The sequence below is a fragment of the Quercus suber genome, unplaced genomic scaffold (genome assembly GCF_002906115.3).
Source record: "Quercus suber isolate HL8 unplaced genomic scaffold, Cork oak 2.0 scaffold_73, whole genome shotgun sequence".
Lineage (NCBI taxonomy): Eukaryota > Viridiplantae > Streptophyta > Magnoliopsida > Fagales > Fagaceae > Quercus > Quercus suber.
The window spans coordinates 161,216-179,113 of record NW_027069538.1 but is presented as its reverse complement, the minus strand read 5'-3'; the positions used below and the strand labels follow the sequence as shown (position 1 = coordinate 179,113).

At 33.6% G+C, this 17,898-nt stretch overlaps 2 protein-coding genes across 2 annotated transcripts; one reads left to right on the top strand and one right to left on the bottom strand.

Annotated features, from left to right (window-relative positions):
* Window positions 1-575: 575 nt before the first annotated feature.
* On the bottom strand, window positions 576-5,543 carry LOC112011672 (uncharacterized). The gene is made up of 5 exons (XM_065773314.1): window positions 5,102-5,543; window positions 4,554-4,873; window positions 4,405-4,461; window positions 3,416-3,852; window positions 576-1,115 (listed from the first exon to the last, which is right to left on the bottom strand). The coding sequence occupies exons 1-5, from the start codon at window positions 5,521-5,523 to the stop codon at window positions 804-806; spliced, it is 1,548 nt and encodes a 515-aa protein (XP_065629386.1). The 5' UTR covers window positions 5,524-5,543; the 3' UTR covers window positions 576-803.
* A 3,545-nt stretch (window positions 5,544-9,088) lies between these two features.
* On the top strand, window positions 9,089-17,565 carry LOC112011632 (uncharacterized). Its single transcript, XM_024043997.2, has 12 exons — window positions 9,089-9,431; window positions 10,603-10,687; window positions 11,429-11,480; window positions 11,578-11,598; window positions 11,691-11,744; window positions 12,893-12,943; window positions 14,284-14,346; window positions 15,375-15,440; window positions 15,716-15,754; window positions 16,087-16,209; window positions 16,331-16,423; window positions 17,056-17,565. The coding sequence occupies exons 1-12, from the start codon at window positions 9,335-9,337 to the stop codon at window positions 17,320-17,322; spliced, it is 1,011 nt and encodes a 336-aa protein (XP_023899765.2). The 5' UTR covers window positions 9,089-9,334; the 3' UTR covers window positions 17,323-17,565.
* Window positions 17,566-17,898: the final 333 nt, after the last annotated feature.

Sequence of the window (17,898 nt, the reverse complement as noted above, 5' to 3'; positions counted from 1 at the left end):
CTAGCGATATTTTTAAAATTAGAAATTGTTGTTCACTTGTTCTGAATGTCTAATAGTTCTGAGGCTGAACATTTTTTTTTTTCCCTTGTTTCTTTTTTGTTGGACCAATAGCAGAGATTGAACTTCAAAAGGCCAAATTAACACTTAAGTCCGTTTAAAATATAACCTTGAAAATGTGAAATTTTAAATATAATAAAGTAGAAAACATGAAAGATTGAATGACAATCCATGACAAGCACTAGATACCATCAGGCCAAGAAAACCATCATAGCTAAGTAACAAATTATTCATTTCTTTCCCTGCAGTCTTGATATCAAGTGTAAAGCAACACCAGAATCATGACCAGAAGAAACCAAAAACTTGCAACACAATTCCAAGCATACAAGGGCAAGGGCATTTTGACGTCCCAACAATAATTTAATCAGTGAACTCTATACTGCATCTAAAGATAGTAGAAAAAGGGGATATGGAAGCATCACATTTTCTCAATATAGAAAAGCCATTACTAACTATTATCCCAAATTGCCCTAAATATACACACAAGGATCCACCAAATATGAAAAGCCAGGTAAACATGACACAAAAAACTCAATTAATAGGGCGCATCCAAATAGAATATATCATGATTCCATTAGAAAATGTATTTTTTGCAGACATGTACATTTGAAATCATCGCCACCAGAGAAGATAAATGGCAGAATAAGCAGCATATACAAATTCTAAGTGCAGCTTGACATCCTTCCCGAATTTTTTTGGTTTTCCATCCTTTCAAAAATATAACTATCCTAACTCTCACAATCCAGCTAACCTGAGGGTCTCTTGCTCCACCTATTTTTGCCAGCCTTTCGCCTCCCCCTCCTTCTTGTTTTCCTAGGGAAAATTGACTTGGAAGTGGAACGTGACTTTACATTAGATTGCACATTAGGCATAGCAGTTTCTGAGGGCAAGTCATTAGCTTCTGAAACCTCAGCTTTTGGAACAGTTTTCTGCTCTTCCATTGGTACCTGAGGCTTCTCTATGAGCTGAAGACTAACTGTTCCAAAATCATCCAACTCTTCCTTGGCTGCCTGATTATGTATCAGAATTCCCTGCTCAGTCAGAATTCCCTGCTCGGTCTGCAGGCATGAAGAATAAATCAGTTGCAATCAATATAAGCTCTGCAAGTGACTTTGGTGATTGAACCAATAAAATGGTCATAATTACCACAAATAAAAGGGATTAATCAGAAAAGTCTCTACCTACCAAATGAAAAGAGGTGCATTAATGGGACACCACCGTAAACATGTATGCAGGAACAAGAAACATTACAGGAAAAACCAGTCAAATCAGAAACACCCCAGCACCTCAGCCCAAAACAAAGATGAGAGAGATAGAGAGTAACACCCCCATTTTTTTGATAATGTAGGAAAATTTTCCAAAGAAGAGCCCTTTGGACTCACCTCTAGCTAGTAATAGGCAACTGACCCCATCTGCCAGAATTAGTTGCCAGGGTAATCTAGGGGCACTCAACCTGGGCTAAGCAAAAAGAGGAACACCCCTACAGCAGATAATTGCAGAAAAATGGTTCTTTAAATAATTGGCACCCTGTATTGGTTCTTTAATGGCACATTGATAATAGTAAGAAGCCCCAAGCCCACACCAAGATCCTTAGGGAGGCTGAAGTGCTTTATAAAGCCATCATCCACCCTTAAATAAAGCCATCATCAAGAGTACCCTTTCTAGCCTCCCTACTTTTTTCTTATCATTGTTCCCAATCCCTACTAGTGTTGCTGACCGTTTGGAAAAATTACAGCAGGACTTTTTGTTGGGTGGTTTAAGTGAGGAGGTGAAAATGCACTTGGTTAACTGGAAGTCTGTATGTCAGCCATTACATTTGGGTGGTTTGGGGATTCAAAGGATCACTCATTTAAACACTGCTTTATTCTGAAGAACTATACCAAATATGGCAGTGATGGAAGAAAGAAGGGGGGGGGTGGGGGGGGGGGGGGGGTGTTGGTCGGTGTTCAGGAGCTTCAATTAAACCTCATGGAGTTCTTTGTGGAAGTACATTTAGAGGTGATTGGGGAAGATTTTCTCAAAATATCCGATTTGAGGTTGGAGGGGGTGTTCGAATTCGTTTTTGGGACAATTTATGGCGTGGGTAGTTACCTCTCAAGGAAGCACATCCAATATTATACCACAGCAAGGAATAAGGATGTGTTTGTAGCAGAGTATTTGTGTTGGCATAATGGGATTGCAAATTGGGATATGCATCTTGTTAGACCGATACAAGATTGGGAATTGGCAAGTTTGGAATCTTTCTTCGCCTTCTTTATTCTTCTAAGGTGGATTGGAATGAGGAAGATGAAGTTTTGCGGGTAGCTTCCTGGAGTGCTTCTTTTGAAGTGAAGTCATTATATTCTATCTTATCTAACAGAGGTAAGCATTCCTTCCCTTGGAAAAGGATTTGGAAGTTGAAAGCTCCTCCTAAGATGGCTTTTTTCACTTGGACAGCAGCAAAGGGGAGGATTCTAACTTTGGATAATTTGAGGAAGAGAGATATTTGTGTTGTTAACAGGTGTTGTATGTGTAAACATGATTGGGAATCAGTGGAACACCTGCTCATTCATTGTCCCTTTGCCTCTGATTTATGGTCCTTTGTATTTAGTTTATTTGGTATATCCTTGGTTATTCCTAAACAAGCGGAGTTCCTTGCTTGTTGGCATAGAGGTGTTGGACAACATAGGTCAGCATCTGTTTGGGGTGTTATTCCGCAGTATATTATGTGGAACATATGGAGAGAATGGAAAAATAGAATCTTTGAAGGGGAGGAGCATTCTATTATTGAGTTTAAGCACATTTTCCATCTTTCTTTATTTGAATGGACTGCTTTGAGTGGTCTTGCCATACCTTCTGTTTAGATTTCGTAGATTTATGTAATTTTGGGTAGGCTTTTGCTTTCCTTGTACACTTCATGGGTACCAAGGAAATCGTTTTCTCCTTGAATTTGCTCCTCTTTTCAATAAATTTTTTATTTACTGATCAATAAATAAATAAATAAAGACATCATGCACCTCCCTCCTTATAATTACTCAGCAAAAACGACAATAGAAAGAAGTAAACCGTTCCATATCGCCAAGTAAAACTGATAAAAGAAGGGGGAGTTCTTAAACTATTTCAAGTGTTTTAGCATCTAAGTTGTGTGAAAAATTATCTCTCATAGGACTTGCAGAAAACAAATATCAGCAAGTATCTATGTACCAAACTAAGAGGAAATTACAAATACTTGAACCCTCTACCATCCTCAGTTACCATCTATAATAGGCTACCAATGTCAGGCAGAAACAAAGACATACATGATCATAGTCACTACCAATATTCTTAAGCCAAAAAAATTAAATATAGCTGTAAATCCTGTCACCAAAGAAATACTTACATATGCACATAAAACCCCAACCTGAGGCTGATCCATGCTGTCAATTATATTAGGAAGAGGGGTCAACTCTCCATGACTCAAAAATGCACATTCAGGCATAGGTGTATCTCCCATGTTACACTCGGACATATGCTGAGATGCAGTAAACAGAGATCTAGATAGCAAGCTATGTCCATTTTCAAGAGGAGAAGCAGGATTTTGATCATAACTGGTCAATGCATCATCTGGTACAAGCAAGCTCAACTGATTTATGGAAGAGAACTTTCCAGGATTTTCACCAATCACCTTATCAATTTGAGCCTTTAGCTTGCGAACTTGCGAATGTGCCACTTCAATCTTCCGAAGGATTTCTTCAAAAGAATTATCACCATTACCAAACTCAAGAGATGACCATCCATAATTTATTTCAAATTCATTATTGCCATTAGTGACCTTATCTGCAGAAATCACCACAACAGAAAATTTGGGCAATCAGTATCGCTAGTGGAAAAAGGACTCTTTGTCTTAACCCCAAAAAGAAAACAACATTTTCTACAAAACTAGCAGAAATTCAGAAAAGCAATATAGCATTTGAAGATTTAAGATCCTAGAGAAAGAAATCAAGATGCATTGAAGCTCCAAGAAAAACTCCATCCTCTCTTAAAATTACTTCTAGTAGCTAAAAACAAAAAACGTAAGATTATGGTAAGAGGTTGAGTTATAAGTTATAACTTTATATGACTTAATCAAGAATGTCAAATTGTTGATCATCTTTTCTTTTTAACAAAGATATGATTCTATAATTGCAAAGTACCCTTTAGGTCATTTATTATTGTTACAATAATTTGTTGATCGTCAAATGGTTTCGAATAATCAGCTTAATGCTGGTGAACATACTAAACACAAGCCAATGCTGAATATGTGAGATTTTTGTTTTTCTTACTTCTGGGCTGTCCCTAACAAGCTATAAAATCATCAAAATTGCTCAAATCAACATCAGTATTCCTTACCAAGATTACCGCAATTATCTAACACAGATGTGCTGTCAGCAACAGGCCTCTTATTTTCTGGAAATAGAAAGGGGAAAAAAAGAGGATAAATCAGACTTCTACTAGGCATATAAAAAAGAAAGCAAGAAACAAAATTAAAAATTTCATACCAATATAAGAGAACAGATTATGTTGAGACATATAAGATGCTATATCAATTGTGCTTTCAAGTCTCTTTCTTTTATTCCTCTTCATGACTTTACTTCTAAAAATTTGACTAGAATATGGTAGAGACTTTGCATCAATGCCTTCTAATTTGGAGCATTCAAATTCAAACTGCTTTCTTTCATCATATTCTGCAAGTTCTCTATCATACTTTAATGCCTGGGACTGAAGCTCCTTAATTTGCAGTTCTATCCATTTACAACGCCACATAAGAGGACGTATGAATTTCCTCCAATGAACTGTCAACTTTTTCTTCTTGAGAGATCTGAAGCATACAATAACTCATGTAAATGTCACATTTTTCTTAGTAAAAAATAAATAAATAAAAATAAATAAATAAATATAAAAAGGAAAAAGAGCAACAATATGTACTCATCCATGGTAAGACAACTCATTCCCAATTGTCTACATTCTAACACTTAAAAGACCAACAGGCTCAGTCCAGAAATAAAGACATGGGTAACAAACAGATGAAATCCTCCATTCTACACACCTTTTAAAACAGTGTGTATCAAAATATCCATCATATACTGACGCTGATGCATCACCAGCATACAATCGTGACTCCACTTCACCATCAGTCATCATTAAGCCATTCTCTGTCTCAGATTCTGTATCACCAAAAGAACTTGACTGCTCAGTCACATCCTGGCATTCACCTTCAACCAATCCAGCATTAGTCAGATTTGTACAGTCTGTAATATTAACCTCCATATTCTCGCTTCCATCCTGTTCAGTAATTCGCTTAACTAACAATGTTTCCATGCTAAAGGTGTTGTCATGAGTCTCCTGACAGTTAGTTGCGCATTGTAGAAGCTTATCTTCTGGGCCCTGCAGGACAATTACATTCTCCTTACTTACTGAAACTTCCATAGCAGCTTTAGACTTCCCTTTGAGCTCTAAATCAGGGCCCATACTACAATATCACTTGATTACTGCAAAGTTTACCAGTAGCACAATTCAAAATAATGAAGTAAAAACCACAATTACATGAATTACAAATTAAATGCAAAAGGACATATTATGAGACTGCATAAGAGAACTTATTGGGAACTCATCATTTTAGAAATGGCTTCACTTAGTCCATATCATGAATATAATAAAATGCTCAATGTAAACATGTGTGTCATACAATATACTTCCACAATGTGGCACACTGTTAAGTACGTTAAAATTAATGAGATAGTTTGTTCTTCTATGTGAAACTCTATCACCAAAGTTCTAAGTTTGAAATTTTACTCCAATATAGTCTATCACCAAAAATTTCAAGAAATTTAAATTAAGGCGATTTTACCATCTTTTTTTTTTTTCCTTTCAATTTTAATGATAATGGTGAAATATTTTTCTTTAATTTAAATATAATTTTTAACTAAGCCATGCATTGCATTTTTCATGAAATAACATGCATTTGTGAATTCACCACAAAATTAACTAACATTCCACGCAATTGCAGCAAAGGTAAAAATTTGTCAAAAACTGAAAAATCCAATGGAATCAAAGATGCCTCAGTAAGCACAATCAAGAGCATCTTTCATCTTCCCATTTAGTTATTTATCTCAGATGGCGATGAAAAACTAACCAAAAAAGTAGAGTTTTCTTTTACAGCTAATTGGCAACAAAGTATAATTTTTTCTATGATGACAAGTGGGTGAATTCCTAATAATTTATCATTCATTCCTTCCAATCCGCTATAAACAGGACTTAAAAATATACAATTTCAGCTATTAGATACTAATTTTCCCTGAAACTTTCTAAAACAATATCCAAAATTCCACCAGAATATTGTTACACACTACACAAAACTAAACAAACAAACAAAATTCAACAAACCTTCCTCAAAAGTATAGTATTTACCCATCAAAAAAAAAAGTTATATCTTAGAGCAACCACCAAACATAACTTAGTTCAACAAAGTTCCCAACAATTGAGTCAGATAAAATAAAATAAAATCTATCGAATACATTATATTTCAAGAAATCCAAAAAAAAAAAAAAAAACACCCACAAAAATTTACCCAACAAAAATCAAAGTCACACGATTTTTTTCCATGATTACCAAGAAAAAAGCAATCTTTTCAATAAAACAACAGTACAGCAGAGAGAAACAAAAGAAACCCAGAAAATTTTCTACCAGAACAAACAGAATTTTCGGATTAAAAGAGCCAAAAAAGTCAAAGAGTGAGGAGAACCCATCAACCCAAATCCCAAAAGAGAGAAAAGTAGTAACCTGTGTGGGGGCTGTGACGACGGCGGATGTCACCGCCGGGCGCAAGCTAGCGTCGCCTTTTTTACTTGACTGAGAGAGAGAGAGAGAGAGAGAGAGAATTTTATGAGTGGTCTCCAAGGAAGAAAAAAAAAAAAAAAAAACCAAAGAAACCCAAAATATTTGGGGGAGAGTGTTGTACGGACGGAGAAAATATAAAGGATTTTTGTGAAGAAGGTGAGAAAGCAAAAGCAACTTGTTGTGTGGGAAAAGCTTTTTTTTTTTTTTTTTTTTTTAGTTTTAGAAATTGAGAATTTTTTATATCGTGCTTTGCACGTGGGGTCAAGTGGGAGTGGATTCACGTGTGGTGTCAGATGTGTGTGTCTCACACTCTCACTCCAATATATAAGGGGAATGTTTGTATGTGAGGTTGGTGTTATACCCACAGCAGGTTGAGGATATGGCTACCACTACTAGGAATTAGAATGAAAACATAATTATAGAAGTTCAAGTTAGGTGTGTCATGTGTGTGTATGAAACTATGAACAAGCTTGTTTTTATTGACTCTATTGAGTATATTGACTTATTAATTTTAATAATAAGTTGTATAAAAACTAGAGTTGTACTTGGAAGAAGTGATTTTTTTTTTTTTTTTTTAAATTAGGAAATCAAACTTGATATGGATAAGAACTAAATTATTTGGAAAAAAAAACAGATATTTTCTCTCTAATAAAATTTAATCCCTTGAGACCGTGGTTTTAAAAACCAGTACGATCAAAGAACTGTTTTTGCTCCTAAATTTTTACTAATTTTGATTGATTTTAGGAGTTTTTACTAGACCTGGTTAGTGTTCAGTTTCTGATTAAATTAGTCCAGTCCGATTTTTAAAATTATGCTTGAGACAAGATCACTATCTTGTGTCTCAACAAATTACTAGCATTTTTATTAATTTTTACTTGCAACTTTTGGTATTAACTCAATAGTCTAATACAAAAATAAAACGATAAACCAACAATAGGGATGTTTATCCCACATTGGTTGTATGTGTTAGAGTTTCAGTTCTTATAACTCCAGGCTACTATTACAAATGTTAAGTCCTTTTGTAGTGGTATTCTGATTATGTAATGTATTATGAACTTGTTTAAAAAATTCTATATATTAATTTCGTGTTTATGTATTCCAATAAATGTTACTATTCTCTCAACAACAACCAAAAAAAAAAAAACTTACACTTTGTTTATTTCAATGGAAAACTTTATGTGAAGATAGTTTTTTGCATTTCTCTATATTTTGTAATATATTAAAAAAAAAAAATAAGTCAAAGAAAATTATTTCCTAAATTCTCTTATATAGCTTGATATGAGATAAAGCTGTTTTCCGCATAAAATTTTATGGAAAACAACTCTTTCAAACGTGAAACTAAATAAAGAAAATAAATCTATCTTACCTTAAACTAAACAAGGAAAATCAAAGAGATGGTTTTCAAATTCATTTAAAGAACACAACTAAACATAGGAAATTGAGAAAAATTTCTAGAGAATACTTTTTTTTTTTTAAATGATTACTTTTTAAGAAAATATTAATGTTATAACAAATAAAGTGTTAGCTCAAATGATTGATTTTTTGTTTTAAGTGAAGGGTTTCGAAATCTAGCATATCTTTCTCAAATAATAATAACCTAGTTGCATATGTAATAAGTGAGATGTCTAAAAGTGGCTCAACTAATCATTTGTTTTTCTTTTTTATTGTCCAACAGCTAATCATTTTGATACTAAAATGGTACTAATGCTAATAATTGTATCTCAAAAAATAAACAATAATAATAATAATAATAATAATAATAATAATAATAATAATAAAGCTCGGGTTAAAAGTGTCTTTAGAGCATTTATTAATAAATTATTTTAAAAAATTTTGATTCCACTTTTTTTTTAAATATAAAAGAAAACTCTTAAAAAAATTATTTACTTTTTTTTCCCATAAAAATATTTTCTAAACCAATATCCTTTGTACATTCCCTAAATTCTTCATAATCATCTCATATTCATATGCTATATAATAAAAGTTGAACTAGTTAGACTTAGAAGCCGTGACTACACCAAATGCAGTTTTTTTTTTAAATAAATATAATTTTTTTATGTTCGGATCTCCTTCGACTCCTTTAATTTCTTTCTGATAAAAATCTTAGCAGCAATAATAATAATAATAATAATCTTGAAATATTTGTTTGTTTTGAGGAAACGAACATCATTTGACCGACTGCCAGTTCACATGAAGAAGAAATTGTCAGCAGTTGGAAGGGTAGCTGGCGCCATGTCTACTGACAAACTAACTCTTCAATTGTTTTTGTCAATCCTTTCCTTTCAATCTCTTTCCATGCCATTTCACTTCCCAATACCAGAAACCACACACACAAAAATCCTGTCTTCCTAGGATTCAAATCTTTCAAAACATTCTCCTAGATCCTCCTCCTAATGCTACTACTCAGCTACCAGCTCTAATATCATATACCCTTTAGCACCAAATGGCTTCTCTTTCTCTGCCACTGTCAACTGTCCTCATTTTCGTCATCTGCACACTCACTCTCACTGCTCACTCTGTTCCTTTCATTGTCTTGCATGGTAATTAATTTTCTTACTCTTTTTTTTTTTAATAATTTTTTCCCATTTATTCTCTCAATTTTTTTCTGGGTTGCTGGTTTTTTTGGGTTCTGCTAATGCCCCACCTGCTATTTGACCTTCTATATTGTTCTCTCTCTAATGTGGTAATGGTGAATTGTAGGTAGTGTCAAGAATTTAATATCTATTATGGGAATGGAATATAGTGTACGCTATGTAGTAATTGTCTTTTAGCTTTCTGTAATTCTGTTGGATTTTGCTGTTATGTACTGTATGTTTCCTTACGTTTAGTTAAAGTCCATATGATATTCTACCTGGGTTTTTGTTTAAATTCTTTCTTATATAATATAAATTGTCAGTGAGTTAGTGGTGAAAGGTATGGACTGAGCTTATTCTTTATTTGATCTTTGATGTACTGGCTCCATTTCTGTTTTGAGATAAAATATAAAATAGGAGTATTGGAGTTCCTGTCTCATATATTTAAATGAGAATAAATTTTTAGGAAAGAAAAAAATTTAAACCTTGTGATGGGACTTAGAATATACCCTTACTGGGTATCAGTAACCAGCAATCCATATCTGGAAGACTTTATGGGATTTACTTCGTTGATTATATTGGTCACCTTGAGACTTAATCCTAACAAACGTATTTTCCTTCAAGTAAAGAAGTGTTTGGAAAAGCAGAAATATCATTTGAAAAAGAAGAGTCTTTCAGAAATTGCTTGCAAGCAGCTAGGTAGCTCTTTTATCCTATCAAGCTGTGACTGTGTTCTCAAACATGACAGAGACTGAGTTAGTTAGTCCTAAATATGTGAGAGCTAGAGTTTGTCATGTTATGCCTTTAATGTTCACACAAACTATCAGTTCATTGCACTCTTAATCACAAAGTTTGAGCAATGCTACACTCTCACATTGTGTGGGAGCTCTTTGCATGTGCGCACACATATATATATGGCAACTGTTATATTTCTAGCCTGTATGAGCTTCTTACATTAATGGATAAGTAAAGAAAGCTTTTCTGTAGAATTTTTGTTTCTAAAATATGTTTTGACTTCATCTTTCTGCTTCTCTATGTTGAGACTTTCCTCCTGGAGAATGATGTCTAGATATTGCAATATTTAGCATCCTTTAAGTGTTTGCTGCTATACTAACATTTTGTATGCATTTTGTGGCAGGCATTGGAGATAAATGCAGCAGTAAAGCAGTTGTAACATTCACTGAGCGCTTAAGCAATTGGTCTGGATCTCAAGGATATTGCGTGTATGTTTTTTTTATGAATATTTTATTCTCTATTTGGTAAAATATTAAACCCTGAACCTAACCTATAGGCCAGACATCCACACTACCTTTGTTTTCCTCAGGGGATTACCTCTAGGTGAAGAAAGCTACTTATCTATGTGCACAAGGCCGTTAGATGACTCTATTTATCTAAATCTCTTTAAAAAAATTTAAACTTGTTATATACCTTATTAGAATTGTATGGTTAAATAATTAAATTTATCATATCCCAATAGCTCAAACTTTTGGAACAATCGGTAATTTAACATAGTATCAGAGTAGGAAGTCTTGAGTTTGATCCATGTCTCCTCCACTCTACCTCACACTTAAATTCCTACGTGTTGGGTCTCACCTATTAAAAAGTAGTTTCGGCCCACACGTGAGGGGGAGTGTTAGAATTGTGTAGTTAAATGATAAAATTTACCATATCTCAATAACTTAAACTTTTGGGACAATCGGTAATTTAACATACCTTATACTTATGACCATAAAGCCATCAAGAAAGTGGAATTTAGGTCAAACTATGCTCAACTATTATTAGTGGAAAGCTAAATTATTTAGAACATATCAACATGTCTGATGCTTTGAGATTGAATTTTCCTGCTGATTGGCTTTTTGGTACACAGCATCTGTAATCTAATCAGGCTCACATCCAGTGTTTAACCAACATGAACAGTGTTAAGTAAATCCTAAATGTAATCAGATGTACTTTTTTTCCTGCAGAGAAATCGGAGATGGAGGATGGGATTCCTGGACTATGCCCCTGCTGGAACAGGTTCCAATCATACTAAAATATGAGGAGTGCTTGTTATGCAGAATGTTCCATATTTAATCATGTGATAATCATTTTTTTATAATTCTTGTGCTTGCAGACTGCTATTGCTTGTGAGAAGGTGATGAAGTTGTTTGGTAATAGCTTTTTGTTTCCCCTTCTTGCAATGGAAGTAGAATTTGTTTCCCAACAAGATTTAGCTTCTATTTGCAGGTGAAGAACATCAGTGAACTAAGTGAGGGTTACAACTTAGTTGGACTTTCTCAGGTAATTAAAATAGGATTTCCTCTCATGTATTACTTTCGGTGTACTTCAATGGCACTCCCTGGGGACAAGTAAAAATGGAATTGAGACAAGCAAAAACAAGAATTAATCATATGCTTGGAACTTGGAAAGTGGAGCAAAAGTCTTTTTCAGAAATACATCAAAAAGAGACTTGCTTGGGACAAAGTCCCTCTAATCCAGGGAGAATAAAGTGTAAAATTGATTTTAGGCTCCATTTTACTGTAGGTTATATATATATATATATATTCAAATTGTTTGTTAATTTTATCAGCTTCCTAATTTGAGTGTACTGCTTAAAATGTTTGTAACATGTAAACAAGGGGATCATTGCAATGTGATACAAGAAAATGCTGTTATTGTAGTGTTTTTAGCTTTTCCTGATTATGGAAGGGGATACTTTTGGAAAGACTTTACTGACTAAAGTGTTTTGATTAATATGGATTCTTTCATGGCATTCTCTTGTTATAGACTCTCATTAGTTTTCAGAAACTTTTGTTTGATTTTTCTCTTTCTACATGTTTTTGTTTTGATATTCCCCAAGCTTTTCCTATATTTTTCCATGACTAGTTTTAGTGCTGCAATTTTTAAATACATGTCTAGATTCCTATTGGAACATTTGGATTGACATATGTTGATGTGATTCATCATTCAATGTCAATGGAGAACCTGATGAGTTTTGGAGACATCCAATTAATGGGTGAACTCTCTGAAAATAAAATTACAATTCAGCATCTAGTGTTGATGTTGAATAGGTTGTAATACAAAAAGGGGATGCATAATGAGTGCCTAAAATAGTCCTTTCACCTATGAATCAGCAGGTCAAAGTAAATTATCTGCATAAATAGCATTATATTACATGAAGGAAAATTTAAATGAAAAGACAAATTTTCTATTTTCAGTTCTAGATTCACGTGTGAAAAGGAAGTTGTCACTTATATACGGGAGAAGTATGGAGCGTACTGCATGTGAAATTGAGAAGGTTTTCAAGGCTGTATAATTTTGTAATTAGATGGCATTGTATTTATCTCGATTTTCTTATCTTTTTCTTTCCCAATATTTAGACTTCTCTGATTGTTTGTTTATGTTTTTACATATTAGTAACATATTACATGGTCATTTTTGTTACACAGGGTACTATGATTGGTCGAGGGGTAGTTGAATGGTGTGATGGGGCCCCTCCTGTAAGAACTAATCTGATAATAACTCTGATATTGCTTTCTTATGTTTTTCATTCCTGAATAGTGAACATATTGTTGAGGTACTCTTTCATCATCTTCAATACGACGATATTGATGTTTATCAAATGTCCACACATGCACAAAGGCCTTGTAAATATATTGCTGAATTGGTATATCACATGCTATAGATGAAATGCCTTCTGGGTGATAAAAGAACTTCATCTTAGCAAAGTTAATTTTTACTCCAGAAAATTGCTTAAAGGCAGATCCTTTCTTTCGATTGCCACAGTGTTGATACATTTCCCTGCTAATTAATACTTGGCTTCTCAAAGATACCTGATACTGAGAAGGCATTAACTTTTGATATCAGTGAAATGAATGTAGAGTAACCGTCTAGTTGAAAATTTTATTGGAGTCAAAATTCTCCTAGTAGCCTGGAAATCAGTCTAGGCACACAGCTTTGGTTATTGAACCTGGTCCAGGGGCCTTTGATCTATCCATTTCAAAGAGAATTCTTTATGCTTTCCTAAAAGATAATTTCTATTTGTATGTGCCAAATAGTTTTCGAGAAATAGCTCATGAATCTAACATCCCTATTAGACACTTGTTTTGGGAATTCTATATAATTTGACAATATCATCAAAATAAAGCTTCACAACTTAGGTGGCAAGTAAGGTTTTAGAGCATAGGATAAAATGGGCCATCTTAGAGAAGCACAACACTACCATGAGGATTGAATCATGCTTTTGAAAGGTACAGGGAGACTGTGCACAAAAGCAATACTCACATCTTGCTACTCCCTTGTGTGTGCTTGGGGTTTCTTGGGTAATGCTGAAGAGTGAAGACAATGATTCGGATGTTGGAATGTTAGCAAGGAAAATTTTCATCGTCATAGGAACTTGAAGATTTGGAATGCTACTCCCTTTTGTGTGTTATGGACCGTTTCGTGAGAGACGAATGGTAGAAATTTTGATGGTGTTGAAAGGCCTATTTGTGTAATTAAGTAATTTTTTTCCAGTCTTGATATGAGTGGTTGACTGTTTTAGGCAGCATCCTTTCATCTTCTTTTTGTGACTTTTTAGGTCTTCTGAGCTTGGGATTTTAGTTCTGTAGGACTAGGTCAATTCACATTTTGTGTATTGATCAACATCCTCTTTTCCATAACATTATTTTACTTATAAATCCTTCAAATATTTTATCATTCCCCCATCATCTTCATTATTGTTTCTTCTCCTCTGTTTCTCTTTTCCTTCTACTATCTTTCTCTTACATTGTGCTGATTTATAGTTCTCTCAAACTTGATTTGTATGTTACTTATGTTCCATCTCTTTTTCTATATACAGGTTAAGAATTTCATATCTTTAGCTGGTATTCATGCTGGAATTGCTTCAATTCCATTTTGTGGAGTATGTGCTTCTTTCACTTCATGATCTGGATATTCTTTTTGTAGTAGATTGGGACAACACTTTAAATATTTCTTTTGCATTAACTATATGCATACGTTTTGGTGTGAATAGACTTGAAAATTATAATCATGTTGGACAGAACAATCTTTACTTAGGGAGATGTAAAAGATGTATTACCTTCCTGGTATTTTACACCAATAAAATACTAAATTAACCCTTGGCATTGAAGGAAAATTTCAGTTGTACAAAACCTCCACACTCTTTGAAAGGTCAGATTATATTTGAGGGGGAAAACAAGTTGCACAGTATCTACAAAAACTTACTATTGTTGACTAAAAAGATTAAAAATGCTGTTGTTGTTTTTTCAATGCTTTTTATATCTATAAATCAATTGTGGATACTGATGATATAGATCATTGATATCAATGAAAAACACAATGGCCAATTTTCAACAATATTTCTCTCTTCTTATTAATTGACTTTCATTCCTTTCCTATGATTTTTCAATTCTAGTTGGATTTTCTAAAACTTCTCTATTGTATACCATATGTGAGAGATTTGAGTGATCCGGATATTGAATTATATCGCTAATCAATGTCCTTTGGCAACAAAATTTGGACTTGTTACAGTAGAAAGACGCTGAGGAACCATTAACAATTAATAAACATGTTTTATGTAATTTCATTTCCTAATTGAATGTGTTAATCAATCGGTCTACATATGAATTGTACTGTAGCTTGATATGCCTTGACTTTCATTCCTTTCCTATGATTTTTCAATTCTAGTTGGATTTTCTAAAACTTCTCTATTGTATACCATATGTGAAAGATTGAGTGATCTGGATATTGAAATATATCACTAATCAATGTCCTTTGGCAACAAAATTTGGACTGTTACAGTAGAAAGGCGCTGAGGAACCATTACAATTAATAAACATGTTTTATGTAATTTCATTTCCTACTTGAATGTGTTAATTAATCGGTCTACATATGAATTGTACTATAGCTTGATATGCCTTGTTTTTGCAGTCCGAGTGGTTTTGCGCTCTAGTGGACCTATTAATCGAGTTAGAGGTCTACAGTAACTATGTCCAGGTATGAACTTTTTTTTAAAATAAAATTTATAATTTTTTATTGTGATTATTTTATTAAATGAGAAATGAAAAACTATATATATTAAATGAAGATAAGCGTATAATTCAACGTTCGAAACAGTGGCCTCTTTATAAATCATCTTCCTCTTGATTATTGTGATATTTAAATTCATCCTTATGGACTACTTTGATTTGATTTGTTTTCCATTTTTTTCTTGTTATTTTATCTCTGATGACATTTACGATTTGAATTTCTAATCATTGGTGGGACTGCAGGAACATTTGGCTCCAAGTGGTTATGTGAAAATCCCAACTGTGAGTATAACTTCAGTTTACCTTAAAGCTCTTTTAAATTGCAGGTTATCTTGCAAATTGTTTGTCTTTTAATCTTCATGATAAACCAAACCCTCAGTGAAAGTTGGTGTCTAGCTTTTATTCTTGATTAAGATTAGCTTCTTCCTACTTCTTAATATGGAATATGGGCCTGTGTTGTATAGTCATTTTTTCTCTTGGGATGAAACCATTTGCTGATATGACTTTCAGCTATTTTAATTGTTTATATTTTCATTATTGCCACCTTCTCAATATTGCTTCAATGGAATTTTTTTATTCTAAGAGCTAAACAAGATTATTTTTTCTTTCTTCAGGACATTAGCGCCTATTTAAAAGGATGCAAGTTTCTTCCAAAGCTTAACAACGAAATCATCGCTACAAGAAATTCCACCTATAAGGAAAGATTTGCTAGCTTACAGAATTTGGTACTTATTATGGTGAGTTGAAGAGTCATGAGCTGTATCTGTAATTTTTTCTAGTCCACTTAGAGATGATGCAAGTTGCAATTGTTCACACATGTTTGGTGATGCTCTTCTATTTCTTTGAATGCATTATTAGTTTGAGCAGGATACTGTTTTGGTTCCTAAGGAGACCTCCTGGTTCGGGTATTACCCAGATGGGGCCTTTGATCCTATTTTGCCTGCACAAGAGGTAATCCATCTTTCCATGTCTTGATTTTACCTTCTTGTAAGAAATATTTCTTCTCTGTGCTTTGCTTCTGGGTAGAACTTTATTGGTCAAACATACTTCCTGGTCAAAGATTTTTTTTTTTAATTATTATTATTTTTAATATAGGATAATAAAAAGAGAAGTGCTGCTTCTTATTTAAACCTACCACTGGAATTACTTTTTTGCCCACTAATAACAATCAGTAACAAACTGTAACTTATAATTTGTTGTGAAAGTACTGTCAAAATATTGTGGACAACGTTTCTCTCGTAAAAATGCTTATGCTTTTCAAAACAATATCAAGGCAAAGTCCATTTTCTCAATACAAAAGACACAACAACAAAGCCTTAATCCTTCTCAAAAAATAATCCTAAAATTTTGAATTGGCTATGGATCCTCAACAAACTAGTTAGAATATGTCAATCGCATGTATTCTTTTTCGCCATTTTATTCTATATGAAGTCTTACTCTTTGCAAGAGTGACACACATGCAATCTTTACATAATTGAAGAATCTTCAAATTGTTCAAATATAACTCATTAGTTTTTTATATCTCCACCATATATTAATTAATGATTGCTTTTAATTTCTTTAGCATATTTTATTCCCTGCAGACTAAACTCTATACTGAAGACTGGATTGGTTTGAAAATCCTGGATGAAGCTGGTAAAGTTAAATTCATAAATGTTTCTGGGGGCCATTTGGAGATTTCTACAAGTGATATGAAAACGTATATAGTGCCTTACTTGGTGGATGAAACATCAAGACAAATGGCGATAACAAAAACTTCACCATTTAACTGGCTTTCATCAATCTGGCATTTCTTTTTGGAACTGGTTGGGTTCTCTGAGGATCAACCATTGCTGCACGTGGTGGATTAATTTGAGTGCTGTCTTCACACGTGTATATTTATTATGATTAAATTAAACTTTTGACCATTTATGTTTGGGGGTTTTCATTTAGTCCCTCATCTTTGAACATTTTCATTGCTTACTCTCCAATTTGAGAACATTTTTAAAGTAGTCCTCCCGTCTATCTCTGTTAGGGATGTGACTGTTATGTGACAAGTAAGTTTAAGGTGATGTAATTTTTCTATTTAAAACTATGTTTCGGATCTTGCTCAATCTATGTTAGCAATTAAAAAATAAAGAAAAAATTCATATTTAAAACTATGTTTTTTTTTTTTTCCCTCTAACCCAACTCCTTAGGTTGTGATGTATGATGAGATTGGGGGGGGGGGGGGGGAGGTTTTTGACAGAGGTAGAATTTAGGCTCTATTTGGTTAGGAGATAGAAAATATACGTATGTGTTTGGTAAAGAGGCTGGAAAAGTAGAAGGAAAGATAATTAATTTACCATTAGGCCCTTATTACTATTAGGGAGAATGGAAAAGTTGGGTTAATCTTGATGTTTTACCTCCTTCAAGTTTTCTCTTATTTTGGAGAATAATTAGGGCCA